The 19393-nt window shown below is 32.8% G+C and overlaps 1 protein-coding gene across 1 annotated transcript in view; it reads left to right on the top strand.

Moving 5' to 3' along the window:
• The window catches only part of DGKB (diacylglycerol kinase beta), a 610815-nt gene that overhangs the window by 238666 nt on the left and 352756 nt on the right, over positions 1 to 19393 (top strand). The window contains exons 18-20 of the mRNA XM_037056254.1: positions 9465 to 9550; positions 12066 to 12155; positions 17330 to 17490. Coding sequence (XP_036912149.1) covers positions 9465 to 9550; positions 12066 to 12155; positions 17330 to 17490 — 337 coding nt within the window. The remainder of the gene's footprint in view (positions 1 to 9464; positions 9551 to 12065; positions 12156 to 17329; positions 17491 to 19393) is intronic.

Raw genomic sequence — 19393 nt, 5'->3', positions numbered from 1 at the left:
AATTTTTTTCTAGGTATAGGTATCTCTCAGTTTCCAAAAGTTTATTTTATGCTACTTTATTTTTAGAAAGACCTATATTAATACCTGTTTCACCAATTGAAACTCAAAGAGGATGTTCCCGTTTACAAAAAATGCTATTAACATACTAAATTGGTAAATTTTTAGAAAGTTCTAAAAATTTATAAATTTTTAGAACTTTATTTTATGAAAGGAAATGCTCTTTATTTTATGCCATTTTAGGTTATGAAAGGTTTTATTGGAACATGGGGGGAACCTGTATATGGATTTTTTATGAAATAGATATTTCTTTGTCATTTATAGTTATTCTTTTGTATTTGATCCTGGTCAAAGTAACATTTATTTTTACTTATGGACTTCTAGAGTTACTCCCTAACTCATAAAACCTTCTTACTTCACATTCTAAAGTTAACATGATAGAATGATATAATGCACATAAAATAAAAACTCATCCTAATTTTTAATAATACAAGCATGTAGATGACAGAATAGATGTGCATAGAAGATTTGCCAAACAGATCCAAGAAACCCAATAGTGTCTGCTGCTATATCATGGGTTTTATTTTGGACTGTGCTTTGGACCGCAGACAGTATCTCTGTGCTTTTCATTTGGATGTGTTATGAATAAGTTCTTCTAAGTTAACTTCTTCTTCTTCAGGAAATCCTTGTAATTATGGTTAGATTAAAACACTTTATCGTATTTTTTACTTAATTTGCTTTAAAACTGTTTTGCTGTGTGGTAGTCATGTAACTTTCAACCTTAATAGAAATATTTTAATTAAATATTTACACATATATACATAAATTACCAGCCATAGTGGATATATATACATTAGTACTTTGAGGGATAGAGACATATATACGTGATCATAAACCTGAATTCATATTTGCAGCACTAAATAGTATATATAAATACTGAGTTGATTTAAGTTCTTTATAATCTAATTAAGAAAACTTTTACATTTATAAATGAGAGAAAATAACAAAAACAGTTTTATTTTAATTAGGTACTTGGCCCTTAAATATTAATTTATATTCATATATATTTAAAACATCTTAAAAGGATTACTATTTTCCATGTACCAGAATAAATCAATATTTTTATTTAAGGTAAGATTTTTTTATAGAGGTATTTTACACTTCTATACTAATTAAATTATGAATAGTTTCAATAAAAGGTCAGTGGTAGTTTAGCTAATTATTACATTGTTTTTATTCATTCAAAATGATTTAAGAGAATGTAATATTCTTTTTAACATTTGAATTTTCCAAGAATAATATGCACTGGTTAAAAAAGGACCAGGTATTTGAACCACATTGCAGAACCTATTGTTTACTGCCTTCTCCTTTCTCACTCATATTACAGTGGGGAGAGTGTTATCGTTATTTAGTGAGATAGCAGCATAGGTCACCCAGGAATAAGAATCCTGATTTTGTCTCTCTCTGTCATTTCTCTCTGCTCCCCCTCCTCCCTCTTCTCTTCTAAAATACGCATATGCCTAAAAGATGTTTTTGAGATTTCTAGAGATAATGACATTAATGTTTCAATTATGTAGAGTTCTGTGAGATCTGTATTTTTTAATACTCTGAAAGTTATTTCTAGCTGTGATGGTAACAGCATTGCATTGTATGACACGAAATGCTCCCTCCCCAAGTATAAACTCATCTTTCATAAAAGATCCTCAAAAGATTAACTGCATTTGTTGAAACAGGTACAATGTCTAGTTTTGCTAAACTTTAGGCTTTATTAGTAAAATAAAGGACAGAAGATATGATATGGGAGGATGTGGTCATAATTATTTTTATTTTAAGCTGAAATGATGCAGGAGACACATAACAGTTGGTAAGTCACCACTTTGAAGCTGACATTATCGTATCCGAAGAAAACATGCTATCTGACCCCACCCCATTTCATACTATACAGTGCAGGGTTTTCATAACTGCTTCATGCAGAGCTTTTGCAATTTGGGTGTAGCAACTATAATACTATCAGTGATACCAAGATATGTATAGATGCAGTTGGGTATTAGAAACTAAGTGGAAGGGATTAAACATTGGTTTTTTAGAGTATAAATACAGTTTTAAAAATGATAGCAATATTTCAAACCAGAAAAGGCAGCCTGATTTCAGTGAGGAAATTCTGACTCCCCCTCATCTGTGACTGTGAGAATAATGTGTAACAGTGTACATTGTGGGTATAAATGTGAATTGAGCCAAATAATAAGAGATACTTATTCATGGTTCTGGCCTAGGATGCTTAAATAAGGCAAGCTCTTGCAGTAAACATTTTTTTTCCTAAAAAAAAAGAACAAAAAGAGGATATCTATTGACATATGATAAAGCCATTTATGATCCTTCAACTTGTACTTTTTAATACAAAGGAATATAAATATGCAAGATTAAATAGCCATTCATCTGCATTATTGTGCTAACAATATTTCTGAATCTTATACTGGTTTCATTTAAGTCTTGGCAAATATAATTTTATAATATATATTGTATACTATGTATAATGCTTAATACCCATATAAGTACTTATTTTTATATGTTCAATTTCATTTCTAAATAATACATCAAGTTATTTGTATATATAGTATATGCATAGTATATATACATATATTGCAGTGTTTTTTATTTTCTTAAGATAACAAAATGTAAGAATAGAACAAAAAGAAATTTCTACATATTGAAGTTTAAGAAATTTGATTATAAGATATTTTCCAAGATTATGTAATCTATACTGAAGTTTCTCTTCTTTCTTAAAATAGTTTTCATGTCATAGTTTTAAAAATACAATTGTCAGGCACAAATAAAGACTTCCTACATTTTCTTTTTTTTATCCTTACCCAAAGACATTTTTTATTGCTTTTAGAGAGAAGGGAAAGGGTGGGGGTGGGGGGAGAGAGAGAGAGAGAGAGAGAGAGAGATGTTAATTGTTTGTGCTTTTGTACGCATCCAGACCAGGGATCAAACTAAAAAATGGATATGTGCCCTGAGCAGGAATCAAACCCATGACCTTTTGGTATACAAAGTGATGCTCCAACCAACTGAGCCATACTGGCCAGGGCTTCCCTACATTTTCTATAACAGTTTTATCTTAATACTATTAAAAGTGGAAAGTAGGCTTCTGAATCTCAGGTGAAATATCTTTGTTCACATTGTTGTATCAAGCATTATAATATCACCATCCTTTTTTTATGTAGGGTGCACTGTAGTGTTGCCTGTTCAACAAATGTGATTAAGATGATGATTTCAGTTATATGTGGAATCTCAAGAACAACATAAACTGATGACCAAAATAGGAACAAAGGCATAGACACATGGAACGGACTGGTAGCAATCAAGAGGGGAGGGTAAAGGGGAGGAGTGGATAAAAGAAGGTGAAGGAATTAGCTAAAGAACATATGTGCATGACCCATGGACACAGGCAGCAGTGTAGTGATGGCCAGAGGGCAGGGAAGAGGGGCTGGATAAAGGCAGGTAGGGTGGGTAAAATGGGGACATCTGTAATAGTGTCAACAATAAAAAATAAAGAAAAAATAGTGATAAAAAAGCATCTGACACAGAGCTACTAAATCCATGCATTAACATAGGATCTCTTCCAAATATAGCTATTTTGAATAAATAGTAAATGCTCTAGAACCAACAATGAAAAACTTTAAAAAATCATTGATTCTTTTCATAAATTACTTTAAGTTTTAATTTCAATAAAATTCCATGCCATAGATAGCAAAAATAAATTCCTGAGCCATGTGTGATCACCTCATTACAAAACATTTATACTTACTAATTCTGCAAGTGAACCTGTCAAGTTGGCTTCTTCCCTAATACTCCTCACTCCTTCATCCTCCCTATTGTTAAGATTCTGTATGAAGTGCGAACCTTCTATCTGCTGATCTTTACAGCTTAAAAAGTGGCAAGTGAATGCCAATGGAGAGCCCAGCATTTGGCTCTTGCCAAGTATCAGATTTGCTTGTTCTCAGTCAGAGGTGTTTTCCAGTGCACTTTTTGTCCCCAAGGTCATAAGCAGGTCACTCAGTGGTCCCCTGGCTCCAGTTTCAGATTGGAGGTAGAACTCCTTACTATCTCTCCATCCAGCTGTGCTTTTTAGAATGTTCTCTTTGTAACCATTTTACCAGATCACTGGGGATGGGCAAGTTGGGGACATGAAGGAGCAGCAGTATACAAAACATCCATACTACTTTTAATAAAGAAGAAATAACAGTTACATTAATACTACAGGGTATGGCAAAGGGAAGTTTATAGTTATCTATATGGAAAATAATACAAAACTTCATGCATAATAATGCAAGAAAAAACTCTTCTGCATATTCATAACAGTAAATCTACTTTTGCCTCACTGTGTAATCTGTGAATGGTACAATGTAACTTATTTACATGTATCTTTTACATGTACATTGGGCTTAAATTGACCCAATAAAGGAGGCATTAATTGCATTTTAAAGTGAAGGAAACTGATCCTCAGGATGATTAAATAACTCCAAGGCTACTCTTCAGTGATTGAATGAACTACAGAATGAATCTCCAGGGAAAACAGCATGGATTGAGTGGGTTGAGAGGGTGAGCTAGAGAGGTCAACTTTTCAACCCATTTAACAATCAATTGACAGAGAATAAATTGACAGTCCCATGGGGTTTATGTTTGGGGTAGAACACTGCTGGGGAACCAATGGTGACAATTTTTAAAGAAAACAGTTACATATAAGAGATGAAATATCATCATGTTATAGATGAACAATGGTGAGTCAAATGGATGGTTAGCTCTTCACCAGAAACAATGAGCTCTATGATGTCATTGGCGTATTTTAAAAAGATTTTTGAAGCTTTAATGAAAAAATATTTGAAAACATAGGAGATAAACAAATCAATGCAGAAATATAGCTGGCAAAAACTGATTTAGGAGGAATTAGGAAATATAATTTTTCAATAATTATTACAGGTATTAAAACCATTATTTTAAGACTTTTCTATTTTTTTTTTAAAAAGAAAGTCTAAGGCTCACCAGGATATTTTAAATGCAAGTGCTACTATTTTAAGGAATTTTCAAATTTATACAAATGCTTCCAAAAATAGAAAATAAAAGCATGTGCTGTAATACAGTTTATGAGATAATAATTTTGATAAAAAATTAGAGATGGTATCAGGAAGGAAATAGTGAGTTAATTGTATTCATGAAATTAGATGCAGAACTTCTAAACAAATTTTCAAACTAAACTCAATTCTCTGTAAACAATATTAATAAATAATGTCCAATTTAAGTATGTAAAAGGATTATGAGGATGGTTTAATAATGAAGAATATATAACATTACTGATTAAATGTGATCAATCATATCAACATCTCAAAATATGCATAAAAATATTTATATTGAGTCATAATAAAAATTAACAAGAATAGAAGGAAACTTTTTTAAACTTATAAAGTGTATTGCTCAGAATAGAAAAAGAAGATCTCTACCAAAAATATCACCCTAAATAGGGAAATTCTAAAAATATTCTATTTAAATTCAGGAATAAGATATGAGGTTCTGTATAAATACATCTATTCAGCAATATATTGGTGCTACAGCCAGCACAATAAAAGGATAGAAATAAAAATTATAAGAATTAGAGATGATTAATAGGACCATTGTCATCAGCAAATGACACAGTTTACATAGAAATCCAAATGAATTTATAAACAAAATATAGGCAATAGACAAAGTAGGAGTAATGTGTCTGTTTAAAACATAAAGGTATAAAAGTGAAATATATTTACATATACAAGCAACAAAACCATTAAAATCAATAATTTAAAAAATACTCTCCTGGCTGGCATAGCTCAGTGGATTGAGCATGGGCCTACGAATCAAAGGATCATGGTTCAATTCCCAGTCAGGGCACATGCTTGGGTTGCAGGCCAATTCCCATCAGGGGATGCACTCGAGGTAACCATACATTAATATTTCTCTCCCTCTCTCCTTCCCTTCCCCTCTAAAGGTAAATAAATAAAAACTTTAAAAAAATACTAACACAAACTATAAAATAACCGCAAATCTAATAAAACATATGCAAGAGCTATATGTGAAAAATTAAAAACTTTTTGAAAAGCATTAAGGAATAGCTAAATATCTAAATTGAACAATCCTATACTCATGAAGAAGTGAATTTAATTTACACTATATAGGTGTTAGTACTCCAAAAATTAATCTCTAGGCTTTGTGTACCTGCACTTAAAATTATCATTGGTTTTAATTTTTATTTTGTGGGATATGATAAGTTAACTTTAAAACATGTATAGAAATGTAAAGAAGGAATACTATCTTAGATTCTACATGATCTATAAGATTAGACTTACTATGTAGCTGTAGCAGTTGTAAGATTGTGATACTTGTGCAGAGATGGAAAATTCATGAATGAAATAGAATAGACAATCTGAAGAGAAGTGTACTTACATATGAAGATTTGACTCATGATGGAGCTTGCATGGTAGAAAGTTGAATTATCCACCAATGGAGAGATGGATTAAAAATGTGTGTACAACATCCAAAAGGAAGAAAGAAAGAGAAAGCAAGAGAGGAGAAGGAAGAAAAAGTCAGCAGAGGGCAGGTACTAAGAGAATAAAGGGATCCATACCTCGTAATACCACAGTAAAATTTTGTAACTATTTTATATATGTGTAGTATTTTATATAACATATGTAACGTAATATATATTATATAGTTTTATGTGATGGCATGAGATAGAGATTATGGTTGTTTTTATATATTTTATATCAGTATATGATAATATACTGTACTTTCTATTTCATACCACCACACAGAATTTCTGTTAAAAGTAAAACTGAAGTTTTAAAAGAGAGTATATGTGAGTTTTTTCTGACCTTTGAGTAAACAGTTTCCTTACACATAAAATAGACTAAAGTGCTAGCCACTTATGAAAGTTGATAAATTTGAATATAATACAACTAAATGTTCATTAAAATGCATATTAATTAAACATAACTAATCTTGCAACTTTTAGTAAATATTTCCAAAAGTGGATTACAATTAATAACAAATAAAAATTTTTACAAATCAAGAAGAAGAAAAGATGAGAAAAACATACAAAATGCATAAGCAGGAATTTCACAAAAGAGGAAACACAGGGAATGAAGAGTGTTAATGAAGAGAATGGGTATTACCAGTCAGAGAGTATAGGGTCTGTCCGATCTCAACTACATGGCTATGAACATGTGCGGCGGTACAGTGTCTTCAGGAAGCAAAAGCCGTAGGTAAGTAATTCTATCTGAGAGGAGCCACTGCCCGTGACACTAGAAAACTTGGCCAATAAGGCAGTTATTTTTAAGAACGTAAAACTAACCACTCCAAATGTCTATAGGCGTGGATTAAATATCATGGATTGAAAAGGCATGTTCATTTAATATCTGACATTTCACAGTAGAAATCAAATAATTTGAACTACTCATGGACAGAACTTCTTCCACATGAATAGACTTTAATAAAAATACTTGAGGAAAAAAGCAAAATGCAATATGTTGTTTATAGCATATATGTAATAACCCATATTAATTCAGAGAGAGCATAGAGCAAAATATGTTTTCAGAAATATTCTGTCCTTGGGTACACAATCAGTGTTTATATTATACATAATATATATCACATAATAGAAGCAATGCAATTGGTAATAGACTGGAAGAAAATACTGCAACATATTTAACAAAAAATAAATATTCACAGTATATTACATGTTATATGTGAACATTTTATGTTCTAAATATTCATGGTTCTTATTACTCTGTTGGGTTTTAGTAAATTTTTATACATTTCTATTTTATTTATATACTACTTGTATTACTTTAACAAGATGTTTTTTCTATTGATGCTAATTTAAGTGAAAATATTACTCATAATATGTAAAGACTTTGAGAGATAATGCGAGAGAACTAAACAGAAAAGGAGCAAGTCTTTGCAGATGAAGTTCACAGAAGAAGTTACACATCTATTAAACCTACAAAAAATGTACTCAACCCACTAGTAAACAGGGAGGTGTGATTTTAGAATGGCAGCAACATGCTGTTTTCCACCATTAATGAAGAAATGTCATAAAGTTGTTTATATGTTGCAAGAAATGGGCACTTACATCTTGAATAATGGCAGCTGTTTAAAGGGTAATAATACAGGGGTATAGTGGAAGCTTTCCTGTCTAGAAGGTTAGTCTTCAAAACATGTGCATATTCATATAACTGTACTTAAAATGATGTTAAATACAGTATTCACTTTTTTGTAATAGGGAAATGGTAGAGATAGTTTAAAACTAAACAAAGAAAAATGATTCAAATCATGGAATATACAGCCTACATAATGCATTCTCTTACTATAAATCATGAGGCAACTCTGTGTGCTGACACAGAAAGATGTCTTAGAAGCAATTTTTAACAAATAAATTAACAGGATGTATAGCATAATTCCATTCATGTTAAAAATAAGTGTATATGAAAATTTGTGTGTATGTCCATGTACGTATATAAATATATAGGGAAAACCTTGGATAATTGCATATTAATTATATTATATTATATTATGTTATGTTATATTGTGCTATATTGTGTTATATTATATTATATTATAAATTTCCAATGGTTATCTCTGGGGTAAAGGAGGTAAAGTTACATTCCAAACACTTACGTCCTGTTTCAGTTCTCTTACTGCAAGAAAACAAGCATGTATGAGTATGTAACTGCCTACCTTACTAGGCTTGGTGACTCCCCCAAAGCAGGTCGCATTAATATGCACGCTGCCTGCAGGAACAGCCACAGCGGTGGGCACTTATTCCAGCTGACCAGTAGCGAGGCTGGGTGCCAATCACGGAGGGCCGGGGCAACAGACAACGGGACGCTTGCCTCCTGTTTGCAGATTGTAAATCAGAAGGAGGAAACACTGAAATGGTTAGCTACAGAAGCATCCTGTTCAATTTCTCCAAGTAATTAAGAGGCAGAATCCTCTCAAAGACATGTTTAGTGACAGAATAATCACACATTTATATAATTATTCCAAAGAGAATTTTGATTCATAAAAATTATGAAATGAAATACTGAAGCATCTGTGACTTTGGATTATATGAACTGCAGATCACATCTGGGAGACTATCAATAAAGTTACTGTAATTTGAATTTTTTGAGGTGATACAAGAGAAATATGTATTGTAGAATACATATAAAAGAATATGTATTGTATGTAGAATTGAGTATGTACAATGAAAATGCTTAAATTAGGACATGTTAATACTTTTAGTTATATTCAAGGTCAGAATTTAATATTTTCACAGTAAAATCATTGAGATTTTACAGTTTTCACAAACTAAAAATACTTTTATTAGATGAACTTCAGAGAATATCCAACTAAACATATCCTGATTTTAAGGTCTCAATCGTGTGCTCATTTTCCAGGTTAAACTTCTTCCGTGATGTTGCTGACTTCAGAGTGTTAGCCTGCGGAGGAGACGGAACAGTGGGGTGGATTTTGGACTGCATAGGTAATGAAGACACATGTTTAACATGGCTGGGGTGAGGGTGGCAGCCTTACATTCTGTGTATTTCATTTATTAACAAATGCATTGCTGTGTTTGGATGTTACAGTAATATAACTGACATTCAGCATGTGTTCACACTATTTACTGGTTTAGTTTATTCTGTATTTAAAATTGATAATTTACAGCAGATTGTAAAGTATCTGGGATCCTTCTTTTCTCATGTATTGCTCATGGAACTTACTAACCCCTCAGTTCTTTGAAAATCAGCCACCATTTGTTTCTTTGCCTGAGGGAGGGAGCCAAAGAGGGTTTTAGAATTTGTTGTCAAGTCCGGCACATAGATGTGCTTGTTTGGTGTGAGCGTGGAGCCTGAGAACCTGACCCTGTGCATAACATTCATGTCATCACCCTCATTCATTATTATCATAATTATAACTAATTTTTATTTATCATGGCCTATCTAATAGGCCTTGCGCTAAGATTTTTACCCCAATCCTCTTAATTCTCACAACTCTATAATACAGTTTTGAAATCCCATTTTTGAGATAAGGAAATTAAAAGGCTTGAAGAACTTAAAAACACAAACAAAATTTTGTGCCTGTGAACTGACAGAACTTGAATTAGAACCCACACTTCAATCTTATTTTACAAACTGCTTCTCAGTTTGAATTTTAAAAGCTGGATTTTTACAAGCAAACAGAACAGGTACATAACTGAGGATAAAAGGTAGACATAAATTACAAGAAAAGTTTGATATAAGCAGGAAAATTAGGTTTTTTTATAGACAGCTATTAGGACTGATCACTGCTCAGTAAAATAGATAATAAATTTACCTTTATGGGGAGACAAATCCAATACAAATATTCACCTCTCATTTCTCATTTCAGTTATTGTATAACTAATTAGTTTTTTTAAAAAAAAACAGGCTGTTTCACAAAAAGGGAATTGACTCAAAATTAACTACTATCTATACAAATGGAAACAAACTTTTGTATAATCAATGCAGGTGAAAATGTTTTGTCTTTTCATACATGTTAAAATATTGAAATTAAAAATAAATACAAACTGCCAGTACATGTTTGGTAAACATCTAACTTTAATCTGCTGACAATTGGAAAAAAAAGAAACAAAAAAAAAGAAACAATTAAAATTGTGTTCTCTGGCCTCCTGGTAAAGGATGTAAATAGCATTCATATGTCATACTTAAGTAGAAAACCAGAATTCAATAAGTATAAAAATTAAAGAGTTACTTGTACACTATCTGAGGACTTGTGAGAATTTCAGAGTGTAGACATCAGGATATTATTGGTTTGTTTTAACCCCCAAAATGTAAGCCGTGGCTATCAGCTGTGACACGTCCCTAAATAATCAATTTCCTTTTTAATTTTACACACAACCGCTTACTGACTTGGAGCAGCTGAGAGAAAAATTAAAGTAATATATGGCTGTGAGAGTCATTCAAGACCTATAATGATTCAGACTGTGGCAGAGGTCTTCACTGTTCTGAACTCAAATCACTGTTTTATGTGAAGGTGAATCACAAAGAAAACCTGCCGATCTCATGGCTAAATGCTGTTTATTCTGAAACAAAGCAGCACCTTGGGTGGAAACAATGCAAGGACATTGTTTGCACTTCACTAGCTTCTAGAATTCAACTGTTTGAAAAAGTATTTTATTCGTTAAAGTAAAATGTATTTAGAATTGATGTTGCAAAAGGACTTTACATAGAAACCTAACCCATCACTCCAGTTGTGCTCTTGTACGCATATTCCTATGTTGTGTATCCCTATATCCCTGAGAATTTTTTTACAGATTGAAATCTTGTATTAAATTGTTTAGTTATAGCTGACATTCAGTGTCATTTTATGTTAGTTTTAGGTGTATAGCACAATGGTTAGACATTTATATAATTTGTGAAGTGATCACCCCATTAGGTCTAGTATCTGTCTCTTGCCATACCTACAACTGCAATCTTGACTATACTTCCTGTGCTGTATTTTACACCCCTGTGACTATTTTGTAACTGCCAATCTGTACTTCTTAATCCTTTAAACCTTTTCACTTAGCTCCCAAAGCCCCTCCCCTCTAACAGCTCCTAGTTTGTTCTTTGTATCTGAGTCTTTTTCTGTTACGTTGGTTTATTTTGTTCATTAGGTTCCACATGTAAGTGAAATCATGTGGTATTTGCTTTTTTCTGTCTGACTTATTTCAGTGGAGTTAAATCCAGCTTAAACCACAATTTTTAAATGAGCTAGAATAGTTACAAGGCTTTCCTCATGCATAAGACTTGAATGTTCCTGTGACTTTGTCCATAATGCTATTTGTTTGCATTTTATTAATTGCTATAAATGCATGGAGATTAATCATAATTTACAATTGCATATACCTATAAAATATAACTTTTTTTCTTTATAAGTATTGAGTAGAATGCTTTCATTTCATGCCAGACTATATTTTTTTTTACTGTTGTTCTATCTGTGATCAAAATTTTATTTTGTTTTACTTTTCAATTTTACAGAAAAGGCCAATGTAGTCAAGCATCCTCCAGTTGCCATTCTGCCCCTTGGGACCGGTAATGATCTAGCAAGATGCCTGCGATGGGGAGGAGGTAAAACAGCTTTAATGACAATGAAAGTCTTAGTAAAATATAAACAGTACAGAACACACCCTCCTCCATGAATCCAGCATTTGTTTACAACTGCCATGTGATTTTACCAAATATAATTGCTGTCAGATATATAGTAGATGATTTTGAACAATAATCTGGGTTAGAGAAACAAAGAGTGGACCAAGAGTTAGACAGTGAGTGCTGGGCTTTAAAGTGATACTAACTGCAGATGTCACCTGGCAGGCAGGCTTCCAGACCTCTCTGATATCAGGGCTTCTCCTGTGAAAGGTGAGATAAGCACAGATTAACTCTGAAAGCAGCATTCAGATTTTTAATTTCTGAGTCGTGTGTTACAACAACAATCTAAGGGAAAAATGTAAAGGCTAATGAATGCCTTGTCCAGGCATGAACACATGTTTTAAAACCCACTTTACGCCAGGCAGTGTGTTCTGCCCTAGGGAAACAGAGTTAAGAATCAAAAATAAAGACTGTTTTCAACCTGGTCTTAAATTCTAGTGGCACCTTGAGGCATACATAAATCATGAGACTTCCTTCTAACAAGTACGCAGATAGCCAGCATCACGAAAGGCCTCATCATCACAGTGACAAGATGATAGAATGAGAATCGTGGTGGAGGGATGAGAGAACCATGTAGACCTAGGAGTGGACTTTATTGTGAAAGGGAACATCAAGTTCACAAGACCAGAGAGAGGTAGCCACTTGACATAGACAAGGATATCAAAGTAAAACAGTGTGTGTGGAACAGTGTGAATAAGGGGAGAAGGTTTCAAGAGGAGGTCCTAAAGTACTTTGAAGTGTCATCAGTAGGCTATACCTAACTGAAGGTACCAAAGTAAACTAGGTTTCACTAAAGCAGGAGGAATTGGATCATACATATTTTTAGCAGCTAACCTCACTCAGAGATGTTTGAAAAGTGTCTACTAAGACAGTGTGAATCAGAAGCCCCTGGGGATCTTGTTAAAAATATTGTGACCTGTCCTGGCCTCAAATATGCTGAATAGAAACTTCTGGGGTTGAGACCTGGGCAGATGATTTTCTTTTTGAACAAACTCTCTCAGTAACTGATTTACAGCACAGTCTGTGAATCGTTGCATGAGTGTCTGGCCAAAGGGGGAAATCTAAGCTGTGAATATGTATATGTGTACATGACAGACAGAACACTTTGTTTATGTAAAGTAAACACTTTGTTTATGATTTATTTGTCACTTTCATTATGGATATAATTTAGCAAAATAATATCATAAAACATTAAGGTAAGTCTCATAGAACCTACAGATAAGTAGATGACAGATACATAGCTAGAATGAACCATTGCTTATGAGATGGTTGTATTCTGCCAGGGCTTACATATGCATATTGATTAAAAGGAAATCATAAATGTGCCTTCTAGTGGTATTTCTCTGAAATATATGTTTAATATTTAAAAATTAATAATTTTTCCCTGGCTGGTGTAGCTTAGTGGATTGAGCACAGGCCTGAGAACCAAAGGGTTGCTGGTTGGATTCCTAGTCAGGGCACATGCCTGGGTTGCAGGCCAGGTTCGCAGTACAGGGCATGTGTGAGGCAACCACACATTGATATTTCTCTCCCTCTCTTTGTCCTTCCCTTTCCCTCTCTCTAAAAATAAATAAATACAATCTTTAAAAAATAAAAATTAGCCCTGGCTGATGTAGCTCAGTGGATTGAGCACGGGCCTGCGAACCAGAGGATTGAGGTTTGATTCCCAGTCAGGGCACATACCTGGGTTGCAGGCCAGTTCCCGGCAGGGGACACATGATACATTGTGTGTCCCTGGCAGAGGCAACCATACATTGATATTTCTGTCCCTTTCTCCTTCCCTTCCCCTCTAAAGATAAATAAATAAAATATTCTTAAAAATTAATAAAAATTAAAAAATAAAATTTAATGATTTCATTTTTGGTTCCAAACTAATAAATGGCTTAAGTCTCAAAATTGGTATATAAGTTTCATTTTTATAATGTTAATGCTTTTCTTATAAAACTCTTTTAAAGATATTATCGGGAGAGGAGTGGTGGCAGGTAAATGCAGACAACTACACTTGAACAACAATAAAACAATAAAAAGATATTATCAGTGGCCAAAGACTCATGAATTGTAGTACATGTCAAAGTATAGATTAATGATCTGTGGTTTCCTAGAATGTATTTGCACTGCTCTAGGTGCTAGATACAGAGTGAGGAAAGAAAGAGGTGGCCCCTGCCCTTTGAGTACACAGGCATAAATCAATGAGCAATGAAACGTATAGTTACAAAATAAGGTCAAGGCTACAACAGAAGCAGCAGAGTGTATTTTTAGAGAAAAAAAACATGAGAGAAACTTTTTTTGCCGCATGTCCAGAAGGCCTCTCTGATGAAGTGACATTTGAGCTGGATTGAACATAGAAGGAGGGAGAGACAGCTTCTGCCTTGAAAGGTCCAAATGAAAGCTGATAGGACCCTCAAGGCTGTCATGGAGGGGTTGATAGGTATGGACTGAGAGGAGTGATTCGTATGAGACCAAGGAGATCATCACGAGGCAGATAATGTGGGGGCTTGGTAGTTATGACAAGAATTTTATCTGATTGAACCTGAAGCACAAACCAAAACTTTGAAAGGGTAGCAAAAACAGTGTGACCCAAACACATTTGTTTTCAAAGATAGATTAATTAGGGGATGTAAAATTAACTGCTAAGAAAATGTGGAGAATTATGGTTTTCCAAATGAGAAATGTGTACTTATCATAATTAAAGAATATGAAGACTAGACTAGGGTGGTGGTGATGCAAAAGAGACAAGAAGACAAACTGCAACTACATTTTCAGGATGGATTGATAGAACTTGCCAGTGAGTTAAATAGGGGCTTCAGGGAAAATGAAGTAGTAAAAGGGCTGAAAGATGTCAAGTTGAGCAAATAGGGAAATGGAAATGGCATTGGCTAGAGTTTACTAATTAAAAAAAAAACATGCATGGGAGAGAGATTTTTTCTTGCCAGGGGTGTAATAGAGCAAGTTGCTTAACAACCGTGCTTCAGATTCCTCATTAGAATTTGAACAAAATAATATTACCTGGTTCCCAGGTTCTTACACTACACTATTTAATTTGACCTGTGTCTGTACTTATTATTTTATGTAGTTATTATTATGCTTAACATTTAGAAGAGAAAGGTACATTATTCAACCAATAAACATTTGAGTCTCTTAGAGTCAATGGAATATATTGACTTGAAACTTTTTTTCAAGAATATATTTAACATTTTTGGAAATTTAATACTTGTAAGAATATAGGATGTTTTACAGCATTTGATAAATATGCAATTTACTTTCACTTAGCAATTTTTATGGCAATAATTAGTCCAATAAAAATGTGAATATTATTACAAAAAATATTTTGTGAAGAGTAAGGAGGCAAGAGAGAGTTTTAGATGGATCACACTTATAAATATTTGTTTTTGCTTTTCTTTACACAATTTCTATTTGTAAAAATTTCTCTGACTTTTGAGATAGATTCAAGCATTATTGTAACATATTATTAAACAGAAAATAAATATTAATTATAATTTCATTTTATTTCTTAGCCTAGAGTGATTATAGGCTTTAAATAAAAAGAAGGGAAGCAAAATAACACTATTGTTTTCTGGAAGTAAGCATTCGCTTACATAGTTAGTTTCTTTTTATTAAAATATACTCTTTTTTAGTTCAGGAATCCTATCTTTATTTATAGGTCATTATTTACCAAGTGCAGGCATAGATTAATACAAAAACATAGGGTGTTTATCATAGAATATGATAAATTGGGGACTATAGTTTGTAAATATTCACCCTTGTGAATTAGTTCTGAAATATAGATGTTTCTCAAAATAGGTTTATTTACTGCCTATCTTTTACTTACCTATAAGGCTGAATTCACACTAGCATTTTTCATATATAGCCATAAACATGTTGAGAACAAATATAGTTATAAGGATTTTAAGTTAGTGACCATAGTAGAATCTAGCTTTAGTAATAAATTTTCACTCAATCAATTTCTAATATATTCCCTACTGGTCAGTTACGGTTCACACATTTTTCTGGTGTTATGTTGAACCTTGTTATAATTAACCTGAAATGTTCCCAAAGACAAATTCAATATTTGATTTAAATCATTATTATTTACTCATATTTGTGCTGCTTGTATGCATGTGTATATATATTTATATGTGTATATTGTACTATATTTTCATAGTGTATTATACTGTGCTCTGTTTATATATATATATGTAAAATTATATCTGAAAACCATCATGCATATATTCAAAAAAGTAGAGTTTAGAAAATAGGTGAATATATTTAACTGGTTATTATTTAATTCAATAGGGAATATATATATCTACATGATTTATTTGGAAGGCTATTATTTATTATGGTTAAAATAAAAGAATAAGAGAATAAATGTTGAACTATTAAGAAACATCTGAGAGACTTCCAAACAAGATGGAAGCACAGGTAGATATTCTTTGCTTCATCACACAACCAAAAGAAGGACAGCAACCAATATAAAAACAAAAAACAACCAGAACTGCCAGAAAATAAAACTGTATAGAAGTCCAACAACCAAGGAGTTAAAGAGAAACATGTTTCCATCCTGGTGGGAGGGGCGGAGACAGGACCCAGGTCAGTGAGGATGCATGGCAAGAAGGAGGCAGGAGGACCAGTTGGTCCCACATTCACATGTGAATAAATTGGGAGGAATAACTGGGGAGTGAGGCTAACCCAGCAACTCAGGGTTCAGGATGGGGAAATAAAGCCTCCAAACCTCTGGCTGTAAAAACCTGTGAAAGTTGCAGTAGCAGGAGATACTCCCAGTCTCACAGGAGAATTCATTGAAGGGACCCATGCATCCCTAGAAAATACACAAACCTGAATTCAGTAGAGACGTTCATTTGACAGTTGGCTGCACTGAAAATTTGCACCACAGGAGAGAAATAGGAGCTGCAAATTAAAGCTAAAAATAAAATACTGGTCTAAGTAAAATAATATTATAATCAATTCTATTTATATTAGAATTGCTTTAAAAATGCATTACTTAACTAAAGAATGATATACACTCAGACACAAGCTGAAACACATAAATACAGCCTGGGATTTTTTTTCTCAAGATAATGTTTTGGTTTTACTAGGTTATGAAGGTGAAAATCTGATGAAAATCCTAAAAGACATTGAAAACAGCACAGAAATCATGTTGGACCGGTGGATGTTTGAAGTCATCCCTAATGATAAAGATGAGAAGGGAGACCCAGTGCCTTACAGTATCATCAATAATTACTTTTCCATTGGCGTGGTAAGATTTTCCACCAGATGTTCTTTTTTTTTAACCAATCCTGAGTAATCACTGTCTGTACACTATGAAGACTGACTAATTATAAATTATTTATTTTATGCTAGCCTCAGCAAAACACCTGCTCTAATGGGCAATAATAAAGCTTATTAATTTATTTAAAGTTAGAGTACAGCAATACATTTCATGTGTTAAAGAAAATTATAATTTTTGCAATTGGTTTGATCATCTGTGTTACTAAAATGTAGACTAGAATTATTATAATAAGGGTTTAGTTATAAGTTTTAGAGTAGAAGCTGAAGTTCTACATTAGTGAAAATGTGAAAACAATGTATGAAATTTCACCTTAATTTCAGATATATATTATAGTAGCATCATAACCTACTATAGACATTATGTTTAAATTTATGGTTAAGTCCAAGTATAAAAAATGTTGCTATTGCCCTGGCTGGTGTAGCTCAGTGGATTGAGTGCGGGCCTGCGAACCACACGATCACGGTTCGATTCCCAGTCAGGGCACATGCCTGGGTTGCAGGCCAGTTCCCAGCAGGGGACTCACCAGAGGCAACCATACATTGATATTTCTCTCCTTCTCTCCTTCCCTTCCTCTCTAAAGATAAATAAATTAAAAATCTTTAAAAAAAAGCTAAGGCATTTTTATTTTAAAAAATGTTGCTATTATTCCCAAATGTTTAGTAAGTTAAAAAGCTAACCTCTTATTTAATTTCTTAAAAATCTTACACTGAAAGTAAAATTTTATTTGGCTATTTAAATTTTGTTCTTGAAAGAATGTAAAAGTGATTATATATACATATATATATATAAGTATACATACAAGCATATGTGTATATGTTTATATGTATGGAACAATTATGAAGTCTAAAATGTATATTGTTTATATCATTACGTGCCATTTAATATGCAACTCAGTACTACCTTATATCATATGCAGGCACACGCATGCACACACACGCCACTAGGAGACTGTAAAAAGCATTGTTTGAGTTTATGAACTTAGGAGTGAAGCTACCTGGGTAAGAGTACTTTAGTAAATATTTTAGTTCTGGCTGTCCATCATTTATATGTATCACAATGCTTACTATTTTTGGCCATAGTTATAAATAATGTGATTATACATTTTAAAAGCCTCTAATGATGATTAATACAGGCTAAATATATAATCATTATGAATGCTGTAATGATTCTTACTGTTTGTGAGAATGTAATGCACATTGATCCATAAAAGTCCTACTATTTGTATTTGATATCAATATGAAAAAATATTTTAACAGCATGATTGGCATAGAATTTACAACCTAATCCATTCATTTTAAGTAAACCTTTTATTTTTAATAAATCTATCCAATTTAGAGAATTTTGTCATTAAAACAAGAATGTTTATGCTTATTTATAGTCAATTCTGGTTCCTTTTTCCAGCTTGAAGCAATAACCATTCTTTCTTCCTCTGAGATTTGCCTTATGTGGATATTTTATACAGAAAAATATACAGTATATTAACTTTTACACCTGGCATCTTTCACTATGCATTCTTGAGGCTCACCGATATGAATTCTTTTTTAATGCTGAGTACTATCCCATTGTACAGATGTGTCACATATGGTTTATCCACTTACCAGTTGATGAGTATTTAAAATGTTTCTACTCTGGATATTATGAATAATGCCACTATTTGAGTCCTTTGAGTGAGTGTTTTGTTTTGGTTACTTGCTTTTTTAAGTCCAGCATTTTCATTTGACCTTTTAAGTAATTTCTCTATCTTTAGGGTATAGTTTCTATTTGAGGAGTTATTGTTGTTATGCTTTCCTTTATTCTTTAAACTTGTGTTACTTTAGTTCTTTTGGTCTTTGTCTGGCAAGTCCAGTATCTGGAGACCATCAGACAATTT

The sequence above is a fragment of the Sturnira hondurensis genome, unplaced genomic scaffold (genome assembly GCF_014824575.4).
Source record: "Sturnira hondurensis isolate 20B ecotype Veracruz unplaced genomic scaffold, ASM1482457v3 Scaffold0008897, whole genome shotgun sequence".
NCBI classification, from domain to species: domain Eukaryota; kingdom Metazoa; phylum Chordata; class Mammalia; order Chiroptera; family Phyllostomidae; genus Sturnira; species Sturnira hondurensis.
Note: the sequence above shows the minus strand (reverse complement) of the source record. Positions and strands in the feature narration are given on the sequence as shown.